Here is an 18,572-nt window from a genome sequence, read left to right as displayed (position 1 = left end):
AAATGGAACAAAATTGAGCAGGCGGGCAAACCATGGCCTCCTCACAATATAAACAGGAATTATTAATCAGTACAGAAGGAGTGGAACCTTCTAATGTAGTATCAGAGTCCTCCATAGCTAAGATATATCCACAGGAGGACAGACAAAAAAGGAAAGCTTTTATAAAAATAAAAAAAAACAGAATTTATGTTTACCTGATAAATTACTTTCTCCAACGGTGTGTCCGGTCCACGGCGTCATCCTTACTTGTGGGATATTCTCTTCCCCAACAGGAAATGGCAAAGAGCCCAGCAAAGCTGGTCACATGATCCCTCCTAGGCTCCGCCTACCCCAGTCATTCGACCGACGTTAAGGAGGAATATTTGCATAGGAGAAACCATATGGTACCGTGGTGACTGTAGTTAAAGAAAATAAATTATCAGACCTGATTAAAAAAACCAGGGCGGGCCGTGGACCGGACACACCGTTGGAGAAAGTAATTTATCAGGTAAACATAAATTCTGTTTTCTCCAACATAGGTGTGTCCGGTCCACGGCGTCATCCTTACTTGTGGGAACCAATACCAAAGCTTTAGGACACGGATGAAGGGAGGGAGCAAATCAGGTCACCTAAATGGAAGGCACCACGGCTTGCAAAACCTTTCTCCCAAAAATAGCCTCAGAAGAAGCAAAAGTATCAAACTTGTAAAATTTGGTAAAAGTGTGCAGTGAAGACCAAGTCGCTGCCCTACATATCTGATCAACAGAAGCCTCGTTCTTGAAGGCCCATGTGGAAGCCACAGCCCTAGTGGAATGAGCTGTGATTCTTTCGGGAGGCTGCCGTCCGGCAGTCTCGTAAGCCAATCTGATGATGCTTTTAATCCAAAAAGAGAGAGAGGTAGAAGTTGCTTTTTGACCTCTCCTTTTACCGGAATAAACAACAAACAAGGAAGATGTTTGTCTAAAATCCTTTGTAGCATCTAAATAGAATTTTAGAGCGCGAACAACATCCAAATTGTGCAACAAACGTTCCTTCTTTGAAACTGGTTTCGGACACAGAGAAGGTACGATAATCTCCTGGTTAATGTTTTTGTTAGAAACAACTTTTGGAAGAAAACCAGGTTTAGTACGTAAAACCACCTTATCTGCATGGAACACCAGATAAGGAGGAGAACACTGCAGAGCAGATAATTCTGAAACTCTTCTAGCAGAAGAAATTGCAACTAAAAACAAAACTTTCCAAGATAATAACTTAATATCAACGGAATGCAAGGGTTCAAACGGAACCCCCTGAAGAACTGAAAGAACTAAATTGAGACTCCAAGGAGGAGTCAAAGGTTTGTAAACAGGCTTAATTCTAACCAGAGCCTGAACAAAGGCTTGAACATCTGGCACAGCGGCCAGCTTTTTGTGAAGTAACACAGACAAGGCAGAAATCTGTCCCTTCAGGGAACTTGCAGATAATCCTTTTTCCAATCCTTCTTGAAGGAAGGATAGAATCCTAGGAATCTTAACCTTGTCCCAAGGGAATCCTTTAGATTCACACCAACAGATATATTTTTTCCAAATTTTGTGGTAAATCTTTCTAGTTACAGGCTTTCTGGCCTGAACAAGAGTATCGATAACAGAATCTGAGAATCCTCGCTTCGATAAGATCAAGCGTTCAATCTCCAAGCAGTCAGCTGGAGTGAAACCAGATTCGGATGTTCGAACGGACCCTGAACAAGAAGGTCTCGTCTCAAAGGTAGCTTCCAAGGAGGAGCTGATGACATATTCACCAGATCTGCGTACCAAGTCCTGCGTGGCCACGCAGGAGCTATCAAGATCACTGACGCCCTCTCCTGATTGATCCTGGCTACCAGCCTGGGGATGAGAGGAAACGGCGGGAACACATAAGCTAGTTTGAAGGTCCAAGGTGCTACTAGTGCATCCACTAGAGCCGCCTTGGGATCCCTGGATCTGGACCCGTAGCAAGGAACTTTGAAGTTCTGACGAGAGGCCATCAGATCCATGTCTGGAATGCCCCACAGCTGAGTGACTTGGGCAAAGATTTCCGGATGGAGTTCCCACTCCCCCGGATGCAATGTCTGACGACTCAGAAAATCCGCTTCCCAATTTTCCACTCCTGGGATGTGGATAGCAGACAGGTGGCAGGAGTGAGACTCCGCCCATAGAATGATTTTGGTCACTTCTTCCATCGCCAGGGAACTCCTTGTTCCCCCCTGATGGTTGATGTACGCAACAGTTGTCATGTTGTCTGATTGAAACCGTATGAACTTGGCCCTCGCTAGCTGAGGCCAAGCCTTGAGAGCATTGAATATCGCTCTCAGTTCCAGAATATTTATCGGTAGAAGAGATTCTTCCCGAGACCAAAGACCCTGAGCTTTCAGGGATCCCCAGACCGCGCCCCAGCCCATCAGACTGGCGTCGGTCGTGACAATGACCCACTCTGGTCTGCGGAATGTCATCCCTCGTGACAGGTTGTCCAGGGACAGCCACCAACGGAGTGAGTCTCTGGTCCTCTGATTTACTTGTATCTTCGGAGACAAGTCTGTATAGTCCCCATTCCACTGACTGAGCATGCACAGTTGTAATGGTCTTAGATGAATGCGTGCAAAAGGAACTATGTCCATTGCCGCTACCATCAACCCGATCACTTCCATGCACTGAGCTATGGAAGGAAGAGGAACGGAATGAAGTATCCGACAAGAGTCTAGAAGTTTTGTTTTTCTGGCCTCTGTCAGAAAAATCCTCATTTCTAAGGAGTCTATTATTGTTCCCAAGAAGGGAACCCTTGTTGACGGAGATAGAGAACTCTTTTCCACGTTCACTTTCCATCCGTGAGATCTGAGAAAGGCCAGGACAATGTCCGTGTGAGCCTTTGCTTGAGGAAGGGACGACGCTTGAATCAGAATGTCGTCCAAGTAAGGTACTACAGCAATGCCCCTTGGTCTTAGCACAGCTAGAAGGGACCCTAGTACCTTTGTGAAAATCCTTGGAGCAGTGGCTAATCCGAAAGGAAGCGCCACGAACTGGTAATGTTTGTCCAGGAATGCGAACCTCAGGAACCGATGATGTTCCTTGTGGATAGGAATATGTAGATACGCATCCTTTAAATCCACCGTGGTCATGAATTGACCTTCCTGGATGGAAGGAAGAATAGTTCGAATGGTTTCCATCTTGAACGATGGAACCTTGAGAAACTTGTTTAAGATCTTGAGATCTAAGATTGGTCTGAACGTTCCCTCTTTTTTGGGAACTATAAACAGATTGGAGTAGAACCCCATCCCTCGTTCTCTTAATGGAACGGGATGAATCACTCCCATTTTTAACAGGTCTTCTACACAATGTAAGAATGCCTGTCTTTTTATGTGGTCTGAAGACAACTGAGACCTGTGGAACCTCCCCCTTGGGGGAAGTCCCTTGAATTCCAGAAGATAACCTTGGGAGACTATTTCTAGCGCCCAAGGATCCAGAACATCTCTTGCCCAAGCCTGAGCGAAGAGAGAGAGTCTGCCCCCCACCAGATCCGGTCCCGGATCGGGGGCCAACATTTCATGCTGTCTTGGTAGCAGTGGCAGGTTTCTTGGCCTGCTTTCCCTTGTTCCAGCCTTGCATTGGTCTCCAAGCTGGCTTGGCTTGAGAAGTATTACCCTCTTGCTTAGAGGACGTAGCACTTTGGGCTGGTCCGTTTCTACGAAAGGGACGAAAATTAGGTTTATTTTTTGCCTTGAAAGGCCGATCCTGAGGAAGGGCGTGGCCCTTACCCCCAGTGATATCCGAGATAATCTCTTTCAAGTCAGGGCCAAACAGCGTTTTCCCCTTGAAAGGAATGTTAAGTAGCTTGTTCTTGGAAGACGCATCAGCCGACCAAGATTTGAAACCAAAGCGCTCTGCGCGCCACAATAGCAAACCCAGAATTCTTAGCCGCTAACCTAGCCAATTGCAAAGTGGCGTCTAGGGTGAAAGAATTAGCCAATTTGAGAGCATTGATTCTGTCCATAATCTCCTCATAAGGAGGAGAATCACTGTCGACCGCCTTTATCAGCTCATCGAACCAGAAACATGCGGCTGTAGCGACAGGGACAATGCATGAAATTGGTTGTAGAAGGTAACCCTGCTGAACAAACATCTTTTTAAGCAAACCTTCTAATTTTTTATCCATAGGATCTTTGAAAGCACAACTATCCTCTATGGGTATAGTGGTGCGTTTGTTTAAAGTGGAAACCGCTCCCTCGACCTTGGGGACTGTCTGCCATAAGTCCTTTCTGGGGTCGACCATAGGAAACAATTTTTTAAATATGGGGGGAGGGACGAAAGGAATACCGGGCCTTTCCCATTCTTTATTAACAATGTCCGCCACCCGCTTGGGTATAGGAAAAGCTTCTGGGAGCCCCGGCACCTCTAGGAACTTGTCCATTTTACATAGTTTCTCTGGGATGACCAACTTGTCACAATCATCCAGAGTGGATAATACCTCCTTAAGCAGAATGCGGAGATGTTCCAACTTAAATTTAAATGCAATCACATCAGGTTCAGCTTGTTGAGAAATGTTCCCTGAATCAGTAATTTCTCCCTCAGACAAAACCTCCCTGGCCCCATCAGACTGAGTTAGGGGCCCTTCAGAAATATTAATATCAGCGTCGTCATGCTCTTCAGTATCTAAAACAGAGCAGTCGCGCTTACGCTGATAAGTGTTCATTTTGGCTAAAATGTTTTTGACAGAATTATCCATTACAGCCGTTAATTGTTGCATAGTAAGGAGTATTGGCGCGCTAGATGTACTAGGGGCCTCCTGAGTGGGCAAGACTCGTGTAGACGAAGGAGGGAATGATGCAGTACCATGCTTACTCCCCTCACTTGAGGAATCATCTTGGGCATCATTGTCATTGTCACATAAATCACATTTATTTAAATGAATAGGGATTCTGGCTTCCCCACATTCAGAACACAGTCTATCTGGTAGTTCAGACATGTTAAACAGGCATAAACTTGATAACAAGTACAAAAAACGTTTTAAAATAAAACCGTTACTGTCACTTTAAATTTTAAACTGAACACACTTTATTACTGCAAATGCGAAAAAACATGAAGGAATTGTTCAAAATTCACCAAATTTTCACCACAGTGTCTTAAAGCCTTAAAAGTATTGCACACCAAATTTGGAAGCTTTAACCCTTAAAATAACGGAACCGGAGCCGTTTTGAACTTTAACCCCTTTACAGTCCCTGGTATCTGCTTTGCTGAGACCTAACCAAGCCCCAAGGGGAATACGATACCAAATGACGCCTTCAGAAAGTCTTTTCTAAGTATCAGAGCTCCTCTCACATGCGACTGCATGCCATGCCTCTCAAAAACAAGTGCGCAACACCGGCGCGAAAATGAGGCTCTGCCTATGCTTTGGGAAAGCCCCTAAAGAATAAGGTGTCTAAAACAGTGCCTGCCGATATTATTATATCAAAATACCCAGATAAAATGATTCCTCAAGGCTAAATATGTGTTAATAATCAATCGATTTAGCCCAAAAAAAGTCTACAGTCTTAATAAGCCCTTTTTGAAGCCCTTATTTACAATCGTAATAAACATGGCTTACCGGATCCCAGAGGGAAAATGACAGCTTCCAGCATTACATCGTCTTGTTAGAATGTGTCATACCTCAAGCAGCAAGAGACTGCTCACTGTTCCCCCAACTGAAGTTAATTGCTCTCAACAGTCCTGTGTGGAACAGCCATGGATTTTAGTGACGGTTGCTAAAATCATTTTCCTCATACAAACAGAAATCTTCATCTCTTTTCTGTTTCTGAGTAAATAGTACATACCAGCACTATTTCAAAATAACAAACTCTTGATTGAATAATAAAAACTACAGTTAAACACTAAAAAACTCTAAGCCATCTCCGTGGAGATGTTGCCTGTACAACGGCAAAGAGAATGACTGGGGTAGGCGGAGCCTAGGAGGGATCATGTGACCAGCTTTGCTGGGCTCTTTGCCATTTCCTGTTGGGGAAGAGAATATCCCACAAGTAAGGATGACGCCGTGGACCGGACACACCTATGTTGGAGAAAACAGCACCTTTATAATCCCAATGGCTGGGGCACTCACCACCTCCTAGACCCAGACAGCTAACAGTGAAAATGCTCTCCTTAGGATTGATATCCGTAGCAGGATCGTAGGAAAATAAAAAGACTGCACCCGGTCACGTGGTGCATAGGACAGGACTTCTCCTGCTATGAAAAAAAGCGCTAAGCTATTATGAGCTGCGCAACACTCAAAAACGAAAGTGAAACCTGTTTGTTCCAAGCCAAAAAGCACACAGTCTATGAGCCCAAAACTCTCACATTAAAGCAGTTATAAATAACCCCTAGCTGTTCAAATAATCTCCCTGAAGGAGATATTAACCCTTGATTCTATCGAAGCATAAAGAAGCCACACTGTGACCCTGTATAGCAAAAGTGTCTCTGCCTCCTCCTGGTGGCCAGGTGTTGTATTTCCCAACAGTAAGGAAAGAAGTTGTGGGTCCCTGCCTTATGGAACGAAATTAGCTCATCATGACATAATGAGTTTTCTTTCTATTCATTGTTTATACTCAAGTTTTATTTGTTCAAATCTATTTTTTTACTAAACCCAATCATGTGAGCATAGAAAAAAATAGATACTAAAAAATGCAAGCATTAAATGTAAATACAATCATTGTGCATTTATAACAAGTAAACATGTTCACCAATCAATACACAGAGTCAGACCCTATGAACTTAAACCAATAAAGACCTATAAAGTGGATAAGTTAAGGCATAGAAATTGTCTTTAGATTTAATCATATCAGCCTGCTGGTCAGCCAAAAAACAAGTACTTCTTGGCTTAAAAAGGTGTAGCAAGAGGTTTCCATTTTCTTACCTCTATGTCACAACTGTATTCGGTCCCATCCAATAATGTCACTTTACATACTACAGTTTTCACCTTCTTGTGAGATTTATGGGAAACCTCTTTCTTTACTTCAGTAGGCTGCACAATTTTTACTTCCTTTTCGCCTCTTTTTAGCTCTTTCTCATCTTCAAGTTTTTGTATTTCTTCTACTTTGTTTTCTTCTTTGGCAGGCTACAAAAAAAGATATATAATAAACAAAAATACATATATAAATACATACACAATCACATACATAAAAAAGTATTTAGGTTTAAACACATAGGTGTTAAACACCCACCCAAATTTTCCCCATGCTTATAAGCAAACAAATAAAGTAACTTAGCAATTATTTGTCTACTTTTCTTTACTTTAGTTGCAGTAATATATTGCATAGAACAAAGTACAGAAATAATATGATATCACAACAAAGAGACCTGGGAGTGCATGCTTTAGGGTTAAGAGCCAGGGGACAGTTTATGTTTCAAGGGGCATGAAACCCACATTTTGTCTTTCGTGATTCAGATAAAGAATGCAACTTTTCAATTTGTTTCTATTAACAAACTTTCTTCATTCTCTTGGTATCCTTTGTTGAGGGAGCACCAATGCACTACTAGGAGCTAGCTGAATACATTGGGCGAGCCAATGATAAGAAGCAACCACAAATCAGCAGCTAGCTCCCAGTAGTGCATTGCTGCTCTTTAAAAAATAAAAAAAATAAGACATATACTACAACGAACAGTTTCAACAAAGGAAAGGACACTCGCCACTGCCAAATACAACAAAAAATTTTGAAACCTGTGCTACCCTTAGCTAAGGTCTCAACAAAATTATTCGATTCAAGAGAACACCAAGAATCAAATGCTTCAAACCATTATCAGTCACCCAAATCTCAAGACATAAAGCTCTACAATTTTTAAAAGAAATTGTTTTAGTTTTAAAAGCCACATTTTAAAAATCTAAATAAACTTTAGTTCAGAGGCAAAAGGGAGCATAACTGTTTAATAATTAGCTAAAGTAGAAATTATAAGAGACAACTCAAATGTTTATTCTCTGCAGAATTTCACACGTGAAATATGTCCTAATAATATCAAACTTGTAGCCTGAAAATCTTTTAAAAAGGCTGTCTCAGCTTGCATTTTCATAGAATCCTTGTATAAGGATTTTCTTACAAAGGAATAGCAGAATACTTTGAAAAGGTAGAAAAAGGAATGTACACTGCAGGGACTTCTTCAGATTTCCAAAAAGTTCTGAAAAAAATACATTAAAAACAAAACATCTCCTAGAAGAATAGTATTAGCATCTTAAGGTTTCATGAAAACTGCAGAAACAAATTTGTCCTTACTATGAAAAATCTCTTCAACAGCAGTCTCTATAATTCTTCCTTAAATGAACAGTAAACACCTTGAGATTTCTGAAATGCTATCTAAGGGTTAATATAAATGGATCTTCTTTCATGAATTTTAATTAAAGATGCAAAAAAAAAAAAAACAGAATTTATGCTTACCTGATAAATTACTTTCTCCAACGGTGTGTCCGGTCCACGGCGTCATCCTTACTTGTGGGATATTCTCCTCCCCAACAGGAAATGGCAAAGAGCCCAGCAAAGCTGGCCATATAGTCCCTCCTAGGCTCCGCCTACCCCAGTCATTCGACCGACGGACAGGAGGAAATATATATAGGAGAAACCATATGGTAACGTGGTGACTGTAGTTAGAGAAAATAATTCATCAGACCTGATTAAAAAACCAGGGCGGGCCGTGGACCGGACACACCGTTGGAGAAAGTAATTTATCAGGTAAGCATAAATTCTGTTTTCTCCAACATAGGTGTGTCCGGTCCACGGCGTCATCCTTACTTGTGGGAACCAATACCAAAGCTTTAGGACACGGATGAAGGGAGGGAGCAAATCAGGTCACCCAAACGGAAGGCACCACGGCTTGCAAAACCTTTCTCCCAAAAATAGCCTCCGAAGAAGCAAAAGTATATAATTTAAAAAAAAATTTGGTCAACAGGAACCTCATTCTTGAAGGCCCATGTGGAAGCCACAGCCCTAGTGGAGTGAGCTGTGATACTTTCAGGAGGCTGCCGTCCGGCAGTCTCAAAAGCCAATCTGATGATGCTTTTAAACCAAAAGGAAAGAGAGGTAGAAGTTGCTTTTTTACCTCTCCTTTGACCAGAATAAACAACAAACAAAGAAGATGTTTGTCTAAAATCTTCAGTAGCCTCTAAATAGAATTTTAGAGCACGGACAACGTCCAAATTGTGTAACAAACGTTCCTTCTATGAAACTGGATTCGGACACAAAGAAGGTACAACTATCTCCTGGTTAATATTTTTGTTGGAAACAACCTTCGGAAGAAAACCAGGCTCAGTACGTAAAACCACCTTATCTGCATGGACCAGATAGGGCGGAGAACACTGCAGAGCAGATAACTCAGAAACTCTTCTAGCGGAAGAAATCGCAACCTAAAACAAAACTTTCCAAGATAATAACTTAATATCTACGGAATGTAAGGGTTCAAACGGAACCCCTTGAAGAACTGAAAGAACTAGATTAAGACTCCAGGGAAGAGTCAAAGGTCTGTAAACAGGCTTGATTCTAACCAGAGCCTGAACAAACGCTTAAACGTCTGGCACAGCTGCCAGCCTTTTGTGAAGTAAAACAGATAAAGCAGAGATCTGTACTTGCAGAAAATCCTTTCTCCAAACCTTCTTGTAGAAAGGAAAGAATCTTAGGAATTTTTATCTTGTTCCATGGGAATCCTTTAGATTCACACCAACAGATATATTTTTTCCATATATTATGGTAAATTTTTCTAGTTACAGGCTTTCTAGCCTGAATAAGAGTATCTATTACAGAATCTGAAAACCCACGCTTTGATAAAATCAAGCGTTCAAACTCCAAGCAGTCAGTTGGAGGAAAACCAGATTCGGATGTTCGAATGGACCCTGAATAAGAAGGTCCTGTCTCAAAGGTAGCTTCCATGGTGGAGCCGATGACACATTCACCAGGTCTGCATACCAAGTCCTGCGTGGCCACACAGGAACTATCAAGATCACCGAAGCCCTCTCCAGATTGATCCTGGCTACCAGCCTGGGAATGAGAGGAAACGGTGGGAATACATAAGCTAGGTTGAAGATCCAAGGTGCTACTATTGTATCCAATAGAGTCGCCTTGGGATCCCTGGATTTGGACCCGTAACAAGGGACCTTGAAGTTCTGACGAGAGGCCATCAGAACCATGTCTGGAATGCCCCATAATTGAGTTATTTGGGCAAAGATTTCCAGATGGAGTTCCCACTCCCCCGGGTGCTCCTCCATCGCCAGGGAACTCCTTGTTTCCCCCTGATGGTTGATATATGTAACAGTCGTCATGATGTCTGATTGAAACCTTATGAATTTGGCCTTTGCTAGTCAAGGCCAAGCCTTGAGAGCATTGAATATCGCTCTCAGTTCCAGAATGTTTATCGGGAGAAGAGATTCTTCCCGAGACCATAGACCCTGAGCTTTCAGGGGTTCCCAGACCGCGCCCCAGCCCACCAGACTGGCGTCGGTCGTGACAATGACCTACTCTGGTCTGCGGAAGCTCATTCCCTGTGACAGGTTGTCCAGGGTCAGCCACCAACGGAGTGAATCTCTGGTTATTTGATCTACTTGTATCGTCGGAGACAAGTCTGTATAATCCCCATTCCACTGTCTGAGCATGCACAGGTGTAATGGTCTTAGATGAATTCGTGCAAAAGGAACTATGTCCCTTGCCGCAACCATCAAACCTATTACTTCCATGCACTGCGCTATGGAAGGAAGAAGAACAGAATGAAGTACCTGACAAGAGCTTAGAAGTTTTGATTTTCTGGCCTCTGTCAGAAAAACCTTCATTTCTAAGGAAACTATTATTGTTCCCAAGAAGGGAACTCTTGTTGACGGGGACAGAGAACTTTTTTCTATGTTCACTTTCCACCTGTGAGATCTGAGAAAGGCTAGGACAATGTCCGTATGAGCCCTTGCTTTTGACAGAGACGACACTTGAATCAGGATGTCGTCCAAGTAAGGTACTACTGCAATGCCCCTTGGTCTTAGCACCGCTAGAAGGGACCCTAGTACCTTTGTGAAAATCCTTGGAGCAGTGGCTAATCCGAATGGAAGTGCCACAAACTGGTAATGCTTGTCCAGAAAGGCGAACCTTAGGAACCGAAAATGTTCCTTGTGGATAGGAATACGTAGGTACGCATCCTTTAAGTCCACCATGGTCATGAATTGACCTTCCTGGATGGTAGGAAGGATCGTTCGAATGGTTTCCATTTTGAACGATGAAACCCTTAGAAACTTGTTTAGAATCTTGAGATCCAAAATTGGTCTGAATGTTCCCTCTTTTTTGGGAATTATGAACAGGTTGGAGTAAAAACCCATCCCTTGTTCTCCTAATGGAACAGGATGAATCACTCCCATGCTTAACAGGTCTTCTACACAGTGTAAGAATGCCTGTTCGAAGATAATTGAGACCTGTGGAACCTTCCCCTTGGGAGTAGTTCCCTGAATTCCAGGAGATAACCTTGAGAAACTATTTCTAGCGCCCAAGGATCCTGAACATCTCTTGCCCAAGCCTGAGCAAAGAGAGAAAGTCTGCCCCCCACCAGATCCGGTCCCAGATCGGGGGCCAACACTTCATGCTGTTTTGGTAGCAGTGGCAGGTGACTTGGCCTGCTTACCCTTGTTCCAGCCTTGCATCGGCCTCCAGGCTGGCTTGGTTTGAGAAGTATTACCCTCTTGCTTAGAGGGTGTAGAATTTGAGGCTGGTCCGTTTCTGCGAAAGGGACGAAAATTTGGTTTATTTTTAGCCTTAAAAGACCTATCCAGAGGAAGGGCGTGGCCCTTTCCCCCAGTGATGTCTGAAATAATCTCTTTCAAGTCAGGGCCAAACAGTGTTTTACCCTTGAAAGGGATGTTAAGCAAAAGCGCTCTGCGCGCCACGATAGCAAACCCTGAATTATTCGCCGCTAATCTAGCTAATTGCAAAGCGGCATCTAAAATAAAAGAGTTAGCCAATTTAAAAGCTTGAACTCTGTCCAAAACCTCCTCGTACGAAGATTCTTTATTGAGCGACTTTTCTAGTTCTTCGAACCAGAAACACGCAGCTGTAGTGACAGGAACAATGCATGAAATTGGTTGTAGAAGGTAACCTTGCTGAACAAACATCTTTTTAAGCAAACCCTCTAACCTTAAATCCATAGGATCTTGAAAGCACAACTATCTTCTATAGGAATAGAAGTGCGTTTGTTTAGAGTAGAAACCGCCCCCTCGACCTTGGGGACTGTATGCCATAAGTCCTTTCTGGGGTCGACTATAGGAAATAATTTCTTAAATATAGGGGGAGGACAAAAAGGTATGCCGGGCCTTTCCCACTCCTTATTTACTATGTCCGCCACCCACTTGGGTATAGGAAAAACATTGGGGGGCACCGGAACCTCTAGGAACTTGTCCATCTTACCTAATTTCTCTGGAATGACCAAATTGTCACAATCATCCAGAGTAGATAATACCTCCTTAAGTAGTGCGTGGAGATGTTCTAATTTAAATTTAAAAGTTACAATATCAGGTTCTGCTTGTTGAGAAATTTTCCCTGAATCTGAAATTTCTCCCTCAGACAAAACCTCCCTCCTGCCCCTTCAGATAGGTGTGAGGGTATGTCAGAACAGTTATCATCAGCGTCCTCTTGCTCTTCAGTGTTTAAAACAGAGCAATCACGCTTTCTCTGATAAGTAGGCATTTTGGAAAAAATGCATGCAATAGAATTATCCATTACAGCCATTAAGTGTTGTATGGTAATAAGTATTGGCGCACTAGATGTACTAGGGGCCTCTTGTGTGGGCAAAACTGGTGTAGACACAGAAGGGGATGATGCAGTACCATGCTTACTCCCCTCATTAGAGGAATCATCTTGGGCAATATCATATCTATGGCATTATTATCCCTACTTTGTTTGGACATTATGACACAAATATATCACATATATTTAAAAGGGGAGACACATTGGCTTTCATACATATAGAACATCGTTATCTGATGGTTCAGACATATTAAACAGGCTTAAACTTGTCAACAAAGCACAAAAAACGTTTTACAATAAAACCGTTACTGTCCCTTTAAATTTTAAACTGAACACACTTTATTACTGAATATGTGAAAAAGTATGAAGGAATTGTTCAAAATTCACCAAAATTTCACCACAGTAACTTAAAGCCTTAAAAGTATTGCACACCAAATTTGAAAGCTTTAACCCTTAAAATACCGGAGCCGTTTTTACATTTAACCCCTATACAGTCCCAGGTATCTGCTTTGCTGAGACCCAACCAAGCCCAGAGGGGAATACGATACCAAATGATGCCTTCTATAAGCTTTTTCAGTGGTTCTTAGCTCCTCAGACATGCATCTGCATGCCATGCTTTCCAAAAACAACTGCGCATTAGAGGCGCGAAAATGAGGCTCTGTCTATGACTAGAAAAGGCCCCCAGTGAAAAAGGTGTGCCTGCCGTTTTTATTAAAACAATCCCCAAGATTTAACAACTATTAAAAGTAATAATCTGCCAAATATACTTAGTAAAGTAATCGTTTTAGCCCAGAAAAATGTCTACCAGTTTTTTAAGCCCTAATGAAGCCCTTTATTCTTTTACTTAAACTAAGAAAATGGCTTACCGGTTCCCATAGGGAAAATGACAGCTTCCAGCATTACCAAGTCTTGTTAGAAATGTGTCATACCTCAAGCAGCAAAGTCTGCCCACTGTTTCCCCCAACTGAAGTTACTTCATCTCAACAGTCCTGTGTGGAAACAGCCATCGATTTTAGTAACGGTTGCTAAAATCATTTTCCTCTTGCAAACAGAAATCTTCATCTCTTTTCTGTTCCAGAGTAAATAGTACATACCAGCACTATTTTAAAATAACAAACTCTTGATTGAAGAACAAAAACTACATTTAAACACCAAAAAACTCTAAGCCATCTCCGTGGAGATGTTGCCTGTGCAACGGCAAAGAGAATGACTGGGGTAGGCGGAGCCTAGGAGGGACTATATGGCCAGCTTTGCTGGGCTCTTTGCCATTTCCTGTTGGGGAGGAGAATATCCCACAAGTAAGGATGACGCCGTGGACCGGACACACCTATGTTGGAGAAAATGTATCTATTTTCTCTCTCTTTCTACTGAAATTTCCCCCTCTGGCCGCTCACCGCAAAGCTAATTTTTTTTTCTTTTCACAAGTTGATATTTCCACCTCTTCTCCAATAACTGTGCTAGCCAGTTAAGGTAAGTCTAAGATTAGGAGGACTGCATGAAGCATTGAGCAAATCATATGCTCATTCCTCCACAAAATAAATAAAACACAACGGAAGATGAGACCTTAGAAGAGCAGTTCCTACCAGAGAAGCCAGCAAATAAAACTGTGATGACTGGAAGAATCTGCAAAATCAGGATTATACCAAAAAGAAAAAAAAATATGAAAATAAAATCTGCAAAACCATAGTACTTTGCCCCTTAATCCCTTGCAGTTAAAGAAATCCTCAAAATCATAGCATTGTTAGCCCAGTATCACAATAGTCAAATAACTTATAGCTACATTCAAAAATATCCACTTACATGCGTGCACGCATATTGTGATACAGTACTTTTCTACATGGGTGAAATCATATGTGTACAAGCCTCTATATTTGCCTGAAAACCTGAATAAAAGTTTTTATCTTATTTATGCTTACCTGATAATTTAATTTCTTTCATAAGGGTGAGAGTCCACAAGATCACCACATGTGGGATTACTCTCCCTGTTGAGGACGCAAAATTGCCCCCACATTCCAGAGCTCTCTTAGTTTACACTTCCAGTAACCTATTAGTGCTTTCAGAATACTCTGACGCCGTTTAGCTGAAGAAAAGACTAGCAGAATAAGAACCTTCCAGGACAAAAGCAGAATGACTAAACCATGCATGGGTTCAAAATGAAGAGCTGCGAGCAACCTCAGAACCAAATTGAGACTGAAAGGTGGAGTTGTTCAACAAAAACATAATTTATGTAAGAATTTACCTGATAAATTCATTTCTTTCATAGTGGCAAGAGTCCATGAGCTAGTGACTTATGGGATATACATTCCTAACAGGAGGGGCAAAGTTTCCCGAACCTCAAAATGCCTATAAATACACCTCCCACCACACTGATACCTTAGTTTAATGTATAACCAAGTAATGAGGTGTAAAAAGGAGTAAAAAAGCATAGAAAAAGAGGAACTGGAAAAAATAATGTGCTTTTATACAATAAAAAAAAAAAAGATAACCACCAAAAAATAGGGTGAGTCTCATGGACTCTTGCCACTATGAAAGAAATGAATTTATCAGGTAAGTTCTTATATAAAACATAATTTATGCTTACCTGATAAATTCCTTTCTTCTGTTGTGTGATCAGTCCACGGGTCATCATTACTTCTGGGATATAACTCCTCCCCAACAGGAAATGCAAGAGGATTCACCCAGCAGAGCTGCATATAGCTCCTCCCCTCTACGTCAGTCCCAGTCATTCGACCAAGAATCAACGAGAAAGGAGTAACCAAGGGTGAAGTGGTGACTGGAGTATAATTTAAAAGATATTTACCTGCCTTAAAAACAGGGCGGGCTGTGGACTGATCACACAACAGAAGAAAGGAATTTATCAGGTAAGCATAAATTATGTTTTCTTCTGTTATGTGTGACAGTCCACGGGTCATCATTACTTCTGGGATACCAATACCAAAGCAAAAGTACACGGATGACGGGAGGGAAAGGCAGGCTCATTATACAGAAGGAACCACTGCCTGAAGAACCTTTCTCCCAAAAATAGCCTCCGAAGAAGCAAAAGTGTCAAATTTGTAAAATTTGGAAAAAGTATGAAGTGAAGACCAAGTTGCAGCTTTGCAAATCTGTTCAACAGAGGCCTCATTCTTAAAGGCCCAAGTGGAAGCCACAGCTCTAGTGGAGTGAGCTGTAATTCTTTCAGGAGGCTGCTGTCCAGCAGTCTCATAGGCTAAACGTATTATGCTACGAAGCCAAAAAGAGAGAGAGGTAGCAGAAGCTTTTTGACCTCTCCTCTGTCCAGAGTAAACGACAAACAAGGAAGAAGTTTGGCGAAAATCTTTAGTTGCCTGCAAGTAGAACTTGAGGGCACGAACTACATCCAGATTGTGTAAAGGACGTTCCTTCTTTGAAGAAGGATTTGGACACAAGGATGGGACAACAATCTCTTGATTGATGTTCCTGTTAGTGACTACCTTAGGTAAGAACCCAGGTTTAGTACGCAGAACTACCTTGTCTGAGTGAAAAATCAGATAAGGGGAATCACAATGTAAGGCTGATAACTCAGAGACTCTTCGAGCCGAGGAAATAGCCATTAAAAACAGAACTTTCCAAGATAACATTTTTATATCAATGGAATGAAGGGGTTCAAACGGAACACCCTGTAAAACGTTAAGAACTAAGTTTAAACTCCATGGTGGAGCAACAGCTTTAAACACAGGCTTGATCCTAGCTAAAGCCTGACAAAAGGACTGGACGTCTGGATTTTCTGACAGACGTCTGTGTAACAAGATGGACAGAGCTGAAATCTGTCCCTTTAATGAACTAGCTGATAAACCCTTTTCTAAACCTTCTTGTAGAAAAGACAGTATCCTAGCGATCCTAACCTTACTCCAGGAGTAACCTTTGGATTCGCACCAGTATAGGTATTTCCGCCATATTTTATGGTAAATCCTTCTGGTAACAGGCTTCCTAGCCTGAATTAGGGTATCAATAACCGACTCAGAAAAACCACGTTTTGATAAAATCAAGCGTTCAATTTCCAAGCAGTCAGCTTCAGAGAAGTTAGATTTTGATGTTTGAATGGACCCTGTATCAGAAGGTCCTGTCTTAGAGGTAGAGACCAAGGCGGACAGGATGACATGTCCACTAGATCTGCATACCAAGTCCTGCGTGGCCATGCAGGTGCTATTAGAATTACTGATGCTCTCTCCTGTTTGATTTTGGCAATCAATCGAGGAAGCAGCGGGAAGGGTGGAAACACATAAGCCATCCTGAAGTTCCAAGGTGCTGTCAAAGCATCTATCAGAACTGCTCCCGGATCCCTGGATCTGGACCCGTAGCGAGGAAGTTTGGCGTTCTGGCGAGACGCCATGAGATCTATCTCTGGTTTGCCCCAACGTCGAAGTATTTGGGCAAAGACCTCCGGATGAAGTTCCCACTCCCCCGGATGAAAAGTCTGGCGACTCAAGAAATCCGCCTCCCAGTTCTCCACTCCCGGGATGTGGATTGCTGACAGGTGGCAAGAGTGAGACTCTGCCCAGCGAATTATCTTTGATACTTCCATCATTGCTAGGGAGCTTCTTGTCCCTCCCTGATGGTTGATGTAAGCTACAGTCGTGATGTTGTCCGACTGAAACCTGATGAACCCCCGAGTTGTTAACTGGGGCCAAGCCAGAAGGGCATTGAGAACTGCTCTCAATTCCAGAATGTTTATTGGAAGGAGACTCTCCTCCTGATTCCATAGTCCCTGAGCCTTCAGAGAATTCCAGACAGCGCCCCAACCTAGTAGGCTGGCGTCTGTTGTTACAATTGTCCAGTCTGGCCTGCTGAATGGCATCCCCCTGGACAGGTGTGGCCGATAAAGCCACCATAGAAGAGAATTTCTGGTCTCTTGATTCAGATTCAGAGTAGGGGACAAATCTGAGTAATCCCCATTCCACTGACTTAGCATGCATAATTGCAGCGGTCTGAGGTGTAGGCGTGCAAAAGGTACTATGTCCATTGCCGCTACCATTAAGCCGATCACCTCCATGCATTGAGCTACTGACGGGTGTTGAATGGAATGAAGGACGCGGCATGCATTTTGAAGCTTTGTTAACCTGTCTTCTGTCAGGTAAATCTTCATTTCTACAGAATCTATAAGAGTCCCCAAGAATGGAACTCTTGTGAGAGGAAAGAGAGAACTCTTCTTTTCGTTCACTTTCCATCCATGCGACCTTAGAAATGCCAGAACTAACTCTGTATGAGACTTGGCAGTTTGAAAGCTTGAAGCTTGAATTAGAATGTCGTCTAGGTACGGAGCTACCGAAATCCCTCGCGGTCTTAGTACCGCTAGAAGGGCACCCAGAACCTTTGTGAAGATTCTTGGAGCCGTAGCCAATCCGAATGGAAGAGCTACAAACTGGTAGTGCCTGTCTAAGAAGGCAAACCTTAGATACCGGTGATGATCTTTGTGGATCGGTATGTGAAGGTAAGCATCCTTTAAATCCACTGTGGTCATGTACTGACCCTCTTGGATCATGGGTAAGATTGTCCGAATAGTTTCCATTTTGAACGATGGAACTCTTAGGAATTTGTTTAGAGTCTTTAAATCTAAGATTGGCCTGAAAGTTCCCTCTTTTTTGGGAACCACAAACAGGTTTGAGTAGAACCCTTGTCCTTGTTCCGACCGCGGAACCGGATGGATCACTCCCATTAATAACAGATCTTGTACGCAGCGTAGAAACGCTTCTTTCTTTATCTGGTTTGTTGACAACCTTGACAGATGAAATCTCCCTCTTGGGGGAGATAATTTGAAGTCTAGAAGGTATCCCTGCGATATGATCTCTAGAGCCCAGGGATCCTGAACATCTCTTGCCCAGGCCTGGGCGAAGAGAGAGAGTCT

The 18,572-nt window shown here is 42.5% G+C and overlaps 1 protein-coding gene across 1 annotated transcript in view; it reads right to left on the bottom strand.

Moving 5' to 3' along the window:
- The window catches only part of EPB41L2 (erythrocyte membrane protein band 4.1 like 2), a 469,820-nt gene that overhangs the window by 363,665 nt on the left and 87,583 nt on the right, over positions 1 to 18,572 (bottom strand). Inside the window, 1 exon segment of the mRNA XM_053710686.1 lies at positions 6,874 to 7,074. Within this exon segment, the coding sequence (XP_053566661.1) occupies positions 6,874 to 7,074 (201 nt within the window).

This window comes from Bombina bombina, chromosome 4 (genome assembly GCF_027579735.1).
Source record: "Bombina bombina isolate aBomBom1 chromosome 4, aBomBom1.pri, whole genome shotgun sequence".
Taxonomy (NCBI): domain Eukaryota; kingdom Metazoa; phylum Chordata; class Amphibia; order Anura; family Bombinatoridae; genus Bombina; species Bombina bombina.
The sequence above is the reverse complement of the archived record's forward strand: the minus strand, read 5'-3'. Positions and strand labels throughout refer to the sequence as shown.